General features: G+C 44.8%; 1 protein-coding gene across 2 annotated transcripts in view; it reads right to left on the reverse strand.

The window, feature by feature from the left end:
- The window catches only part of Ctl2 (Choline transporter-like 2), a 353,598-nt gene extending 346,066 nt beyond the window's left edge, over window positions 1-7,532 (reverse strand). The window contains exon 1 of one of the 2 annotated variants that reach the window (XM_084575765.1): window positions 7,335-7,532. In XM_084575765.1, coding sequence (XP_084431891.1) covers window positions 7,335-7,422 — 88 coding nt within the window. In that variant the 5' untranslated portion in view covers window positions 7,423-7,532. The remainder of the gene's footprint in view (window positions 1-7,334) is intronic. The other variant, XM_084575780.1, reaches the window with a different exon arrangement.
- Window positions 7,533-7,884: the final 352 nt, after the last annotated feature.

Below are 7,884 nucleotides of genomic sequence, written 5' to 3' on the forward strand. Positions count from 1 at the left end.
CAACTTAAGTAGAACTCTCTTGGTTAGCCTCCACGTTTCAGCGCCATAGGTGAGTACAGGTAAGATGCAACTGTTATATACTTTCCTCTTTAGCGACGGTAGGAGGGTAGACGAGCCGTACGTGAAAGTGCTGGAAGATATATACAGTGGCTGCACAGCAACCATAGTTCTGCATAAAGAAAGTAACAAAATTCCCATAAAGAAAGGTGTTAGGCAAGGAGACACAATCTCCCCAGTACTATTCACAGTTTGCTTAGAGGAAGTATTCAGAGACTTGGAATGGGAGCAGTTAGGGATAAGGGTAGATGGACAATACCTCAGTAATCTGAGATTTGCTGATGACATTGCCTTGCTAAGCAACTCGGGAGATGAACTACAAATAATGATTGATGACCTAGACAGGAAAAGTAGAAAGGTAGGCTTGAAAATCAATATGCAGAAGACTAAGGTAATGTTCAACAACCTCAGAAGGAACAGCAGTTTACATTAGGTAGCGAAGTACTGGAAGTAGTAGGCGAATATGTCTACTTAGGACAGGTAGTAACCGCAGATCCGGACCATGAAAAGGAAATAACAAGAAGAATAAGATTGGCATTTGGCAAGCACTCGCAGATTATGTCTAGCAATTTACCGGTATCTTTCGAGGTATTTCATCCAGAAAAGTGGTGTCAGCATCGGCTCTCGGGTGGCCCCGCTCTTGTGTGGGTACAATATACAGATTGCGACAGTCCAGTGCTGGCGGTCTTGCGCTACGTTGACCATTTTCTTGTTCTGTGTCTAAAAGGGCAACATTCTGTAGACCATCCATGCCTGTTGTCCTGATCTGGCCTTCACATCTCAACTTCCTCACTAACATCCGGTTGTTGGCCCACGTTTGTTGGAGGTATGAGCGCCAAGAAACAGTTCCTTCGTTACGAATCTAGCCACTCGAAGATCGTCAAGCGAGCAGTGGCATCTTGGGCACTTTGATCTGCGTTGGATGGGCTTTAGCTTTGCCAGACAAAGCCAGACCGACGCTTATCCTGCAAAGGTTTTATCGGCTGTGTGCGAAAAGTTGCTGTGGCAACCGAACATCTGGCTCACCCACGGAAGGAAGTGTCCGAAAAGTCGTTATTCCATACACGCATGCGCAAAACCTCAAGAAAGTTGCCACCTAAGAAGACCAGTTCTGTGTGCGTAGAGGTTAACAACGAGGAGCCCAAATGTGATACGAGACATCAAAAGTCGCGTGTGACGTAGTCTGTGCCAGTCAAGAATGCTTCTGTGGCAATGGTTGATCACAAGGCATCAGCACTGACAGTTGAAATGTCTCGCTCAATTCTATCATTTGTTGGCCTTTCCTCTTGCCTTCGTGCTTGCTCTCAAAACCTTTTTGTTAGCTTTAGTCTTCTTTTTTCTTTTTAACTTTTCAGAGTCACCCTCCCCCGTAATTTAGTGGTTTTATCTCTCTGTTGTACTTTTTATCCTATGACGAGACTACTTTGTTTGCCTGCATTACACAGAACCCCCACTTGTTTCCCTCCTCTCCTTCGTCTTTTATCAATAAAGCTCAGTTTTTAGTCAGCCCTTTCTGTAGCTGGGAAACAAATCACTCTGCCATAGTGTTCACTGGATGCACTGTGGAAGCTGCAGTGAAACCAGAGAAGACGCACAGAACAAAACAGATTAAGGCGAAAAAGATATTTCCTCGCTGAGAGACGAACACGGAAACTTCTGTCCCAACCTGGTGCAAAACAGGGGACCATTTGCGAGCTTTCTTGGGGCATGCTTTCTTTCAGAAGTGAATTGCACGCAAGCTGCACCTACTGCGCACATAAAAAAAGGAATAATGGAAACCGTAAAAAAATTGGCCGTGACTTAGCTCCGCTAGGCCAGGATATACATAGCGAAAACATGTGTATATCTGGCTGTAGCCTGGCGCTGTCTACTTCTCTCCCATCCAATCTAGTCTAATCTAATCCAATCAAGTACAGTTCAGCCCAGTGAAATACACCCCAACCAATCCTGTCCAATCTAATATTCCCGGACAAGTTTCCGCGACTGTGCAGCCAAAGTCAAAACGCATCAGCTCTGCCTCAGGTCATCCTTATGAACAAAGATTTATGAATGAATGCTGCGTCTACCTGTTGGTTTCTGTGCACTTTTGCAATACGCTTGTTTCGGACGTAGCGCGTGATATTACGTTCACTTAGACCTTTAGCACTGTAAGGAAAGACATTTCTGCTTCGTTGGAGGCTCGGAAGACATTCAGTAAAGGCGCAACTGATATCGAAACCGTACCCGAGGCCGGATATATGCCAGAACTACATGGCAACACCATGAAGAAAGCTCCGCCCCCGTAGCCTTGGCAGCCAGAAAAATCTCGTCCGCGAGTATAGTCCAATGCTGTCAAATGCTGAGTACACACTCACCCGAAATGCGCCGCTGACTAGCAATCATCATCACTACTACCATCCTCACGCCAGAGAATTATGTATTCCTGGTTGCCTCTTGATGGCGGCGGCTGATGGGCGCCTCCTTGTTCGTGGCCAATGCGCCTCCGTAACGAAAAAGTGAACAGCACGCGAACATGTCATATGAGAAAGGGAAAAAAGAAAGTGCTCACGAATGTACAAACAAATGCCGCACACCAAGAAAAAAAAAAATAACGGTCAACTGCGCACCCTAGAGCGCACAAATAGTAACTGCAGTACCGCATTCCACAGCGATGTGATCGGTTCCATTTGGTTGGAAAAAAAAAAAGGTAGACGTTTGAATATTACCCAGACATTTGATCTTCCCACTGATCTGTCCGCCGAGATAAAAAATGTAGAACCAAAAAACATTTCAGTAATACTGGCTCCTAAAATCATGCAAGGCACAAAATGCCATATCTCATTTTCTTTTTTTTTTGGGACTAAATAAAAGGCCCCAATCAAATGGCTACTAAGAGAGCTGATATTAAGAAATTACTAAATCCTTCACCCTCTTCCTTTCTCCTGCATTACTCAAGTTCAATCGGATTCGGCAGACGAACAATGAGCCTTCATTGGGCTTTCTTCTTGTACAAGCCGCCAAGTTTTTTTTTCTTTTTTTTTTACTCTTCCTTCTTGCTTAACAACAGCTAACCTGCACAAGCCCCTTCCTGCCGTTAGTCTCACCTTTGATCACGTAAAGCGTTCGTGCTGCGCTGTTTCGGCACTTGTTCGGGGCCACTTGTGAACAAGAAGCAAGGAGCAAGAGACCAAAAAGGTTATTCTAAAAGGAAGACCCCGATAAAAGGCTCATACGGTCTTGTGCAGGATTCCTTTCTTTTTTTCTTCTCTTTCTGCAGCTTCTGTTAGGTCTTCGTGTAATGTACAGCGGGATCCTCCTTAATCGAACGCAAGGCAGCAGCCGTGACACCAGCACCTGGAAACTGGCATGAACACTGCAAAAAGTAGCGCCGCCTGAGAAATTAGCATTCTTGGGTGATTGAGCAAGCAGCTTTATTGGCAAAATGGGGAGCTTGCCTCAAGGAGACCAGAGGCTAGGCTGTGAGAGAGCATCCGGTCGTCCAATGGCTCCAACAGAGTAACCAAATGACGACCTCAAACTCACCCCATGAGGTAAACCTCCTGAAACTCTGTTCATGAGTCACGGTTTCCTTCAGTAAAAAGCAACGCTCTCTTTGCACTTTTAGCTTTTGTCACCCGCAAAGCTGTTTTGCATTTTTTGTATGAAGCGGTAACCGTGGCATAACAGCCCTGAATATGTCAACTGAACTGGACACTACTCAGCTTTAAAACCAACCGGCACAAACACTATGATACTACCTCATATGGGTGAGGAAGATATCCAGCACCTTCATCGCCACACCATCTTAAATACTTCATTGTGGTTATAGGTTTAATGGCACATAAGCAGCTATGGGAGCACATTTCATTCGCTGCAGTTTGTCTAGACGTGTGCTTCCTCTGTGAATGCAGGACTAACTAACAAGCCCATTTTAACCCAAAATCAACAAGTGAAGGAATGGCATTATTTTATGTATGAACCTGCTCATACATTTTCTTGAATGAGCGATATCTGATATGTAATTGTGCCAGGACAGCAGCACGGAAGATATACTTAGCTTTTAAGCAAAAATTGGGCTACAATGCCTGTTAATCTGATCATCAGACGATTAGCACACTAGCGGATATGATGTAGAAACTGGCAATCTAGAACTGTCCTCAAGCTAGACCCACCGTTGGTGCATAGAATAAGGATGGCATGCCGTAAAAAACTAGAAGGTTCTAGGTTTCTACAATGGTGAAGTCTTTAATGCCATTGTGAACGCACACAAGCAATAGAAAGCGGCCAAAATGCCACAACTACAGCACCTGAGGGTTCACACCATCCTAAGTCACTTCTGGCCACCCATACTCTTGTTTCAATCACAAATAAGCTGTGTTTTTAGTACCTTCTCTTGACACTACAAAATGCTCCTTCTATGGAGCAAAGATATTAATTGCTGTCAACCTGCAAAAAGGCTTCCGATGCTTCATTTTTGTGAATGCCAATCTGTGATTTCATACTCCTGATAAGAAAGACAACAAGTAGCTAACCGTGCAGCCATAATTACACAGGTCATGAATGGTTAATTCATTTCATGACACAAAGACGCCCCAAAAATATATTTTCAAACAACTTTTCTAGAAACAGCCTGGTTGGCAACATGAACATCTAGTAGCATGGTTTACATGGAATGATTGATGGCGCAGACAAGACAGAGAAACGATTGCTTCCAAGGGGTCACGATGCCTATTGCCGTTCCCAGAAAACTGCAGCAACGGAAGTGCTGGACATCACTAAAAATAAAACAACAAAAAACAAGTCAATAAAGCTTTGTTCAAGCATACAATGCAGTACACAAACTGAAATGCACTATTAATAAAACAGTTTTCTGGATTAAAATTACAGCAGAGAGCTTAATACATCAGCTGCATCTGTCGCGCCATCTTTGGTATGTTGAACAAGTTAACTTAGGGTCCCATAACTTCTTTCTCCTCACTGATCATCTCTCAGAGAGTTAAACGGCGATTGTTGCTGAGAGGTGTCTCTGAATGCAACCTAAAGGAAACATACACTCACTGAAGGCATTGTGTAGTAGTGCAAAGAGGATAACTGAAAGCATAGCACAGGACCAGGTTAATTGGAGGAATATGTGAGAGGCCCTGCAGTGGCTATAGTCAGATTGATGAAAAAAGAAGCATGTGTAACCAATTGCGTTCACGGCTGGTTTTGTGGCTATTAAGAATAAAGAACGTAACATTATGCAACCTAAAGGGGAACACACCCTAGGAAAGATGTAATTTATTTGAATGTTATGAATTTTAAAAATTGCACTCACAGGATTCAAACACATTTTATTTAGTGCTGAAATAAGTAGTGTTAATCCATTGCGCCCCAGCAGCAACAGGGATTGCGGGCTTTAAATGCACTCTTATCCGTTTTCATTCAACGACTGACGCAACTGGCATGATCAGTGGATTACTGCAAGCAATTTTAATCCAGGAAACTATTTTATTGCGTATGCATTTTAGTTTATGTACTGCACTGTATACTCCCCAAAACATAAGGCTTTATTGACTAGCTTTTTGTTATGTTTTACTTTTTGGAGACTCATTCCGTTGTTGCAGGTTTTGCGGAATGGCAATATGCGGCCATTACATCCCATTAAAAATCATTAAAAACAAAGGCTGAAATAACAGTAAGCAGCTCAATTTTCTCAAGCTCGGAGAGCAGTATGCAGGTTTACTGGTATTTAGTAAACATAAATCGTTGCACAGAATAAAATCCTCGTGTGTCAGTTTTTAACTCATCCAAAAACAAGGGTGAGCATTAAAACTCCACAACCAACAAACATCGCAGTTGGTTCAAAAGCTAAGGTGTTCACTGGTTCTTCCGGATGCATGCGCCTGTTAGTCTTTACGTGTCACGTTTTGTCTTGGTCACCTTAGTTTCTTTCAGTCAGAAGTTAGCGCCTGTGTTGTGTACCCTTTCTATCCTTTTGCACTACATGCTACGCAAGCCAAGCGGTTGGCATGAAACATGATGATCAAAATTAATCGTCAGTGGCCTATCACACGGAGGGGATATCAAAAGGGAAACTTGCCAACAGCAGACAATCATATGGAGTGGTCAGCATAAGTGGGAAGGCTTGCCAACTGTCAACAGGTGAACAATATTCAGGCTTTCTGGCAACATAGCGCTAAACAGACAGGGACACAGCGAGACACACAGGACGCTGTGTCCCTGTCTGTTTAGCGCTATGTTGCAAGAAAACCGTCACCAACTCGTCCAAGCTTCCATCCTGGCAATATTCAGGCGTAGAAACCCCACAGAAAAACAATGTTAATTTTTCCCCACAATACAGTACCACGCAAAAACAAATTATGCTTTCCCGTAACGCACCAAATCCAGCACAAAGCAGCTAGCAACAGCCACAATCATCTTGCTATCATTTTTGGGAAAATGAGTGGCTCTAGCACAGTTATTTTTCTTCCAACAAAGGACAGGGACCTTCTCATATTCTCCTCCGCCGTTTCTGCATTCAAATCGCCTTTCCACCTTTCATTCTGATGTTGGGTTTATTTTTACGTGGCCTTCCCAATGCGGAATCGAGTTGAAAATAGCGCATAAAAGACGCGGACTAGCAGTAAAAACACAATGGGCGGCAGGCACTTCGGAGAGAAAATTTAGCCGGCTCTGGTATACATCCAAAAGCATGCTACTGAGATCACTACGAAAAAACGTCCAATAACGAAGAGCACTGCAAGCGCTGCTACGAAAATTCAGTGGACGCGCACGATAGCTGGCGCCATATGTGAGAACAATGTATAAAAAACAGGGTGAAAAACTATATAATCGCTGAGGGTTCATCCCTCCCCTGCGCTCACAGCACCGTCCAGCTTCTGACGAACACTGCCGTTAGAAGCAAGGCGGTCCATCTGCAGCCAGATCCTGCCAAACAATCTGACACGCACGCAGCTGCTCACGCAAAGAGCGCGCGGCAACAAGTTGCGCCCACGTGACTCGGCGCCCAGCAACTAAGTGATGAGCGTCGTCACTTTTTAAAACAGACGAAAGGCAAGCAAATGTCGTACGCGATGCGAACAGAAACGAAGTGGACGACCTTCGTTCGGAAAAGCATTAGCCGGAACGCATCGCCGCGGTCAGGACGTCATAGGAGCAGTCTCGAAGGACACAGCAGTCGTTCCAGCCTGCTCGATACACGCGCGCAACACAAAGGAGGCACCCTTGAAGACACCGCGTCACCGTTCTCACGTGCACGCGAAGAAACAAGCCAAATGGGCGTTTCCGTTGCTCACCGTAGTCGGTAACGTCTTGAGGTGTCGGCGTCTCCCCGACCTTCGACATTTCCAGAAGCGCAGCCTGCGGATACCCTGCACCACTCATCCCTCACACGTCAAAGAGTGCCGCGCGCACGAACTCAGACCACCACCACTTCCACTATGCATATAAAGAAAGGACACTCCCATACGGCTCCAGCAGCCCGCTGTGAGCACAGCGGCGCGCAGCGGAGTCGGTGAAGCGTGCCAGCGGGGCGCTTCAAAATACCAAATCTCGGAGGCCGCATTGTTACTTTCGGTTTCGGTTTTCGCATGCATCTAGTTGTGTCATACACAGGCGCTTGCGCCCCTTGCGCGAAGTAGTTACCGGCATTGTTTAAAAAAGTGGAGGGCAGCGTAGTCTGGGAAGTGATCATAAACGTATTAGTCTGCAGATGGGGCCCCTGATGAAAAGAGAAATGTAACTTTAACAAAAAGTAAACGCAAAATTAAACGACGATCAAATAGCACAAATATACAGCAGACATAGAAGTAATACTCTTGTTTGGGCGAGTTGGTTCATCTTTGA

The sequence above is a fragment of the Amblyomma maculatum genome, chromosome 1 (genome assembly GCF_055883805.1).
Source record: "Amblyomma maculatum isolate TAMU_Amacu chromosome 1, ASM5588380v1, whole genome shotgun sequence".
Lineage (NCBI taxonomy): Eukaryota > Metazoa > Arthropoda > Arachnida > Ixodida > Ixodidae > Amblyomma > Amblyomma maculatum.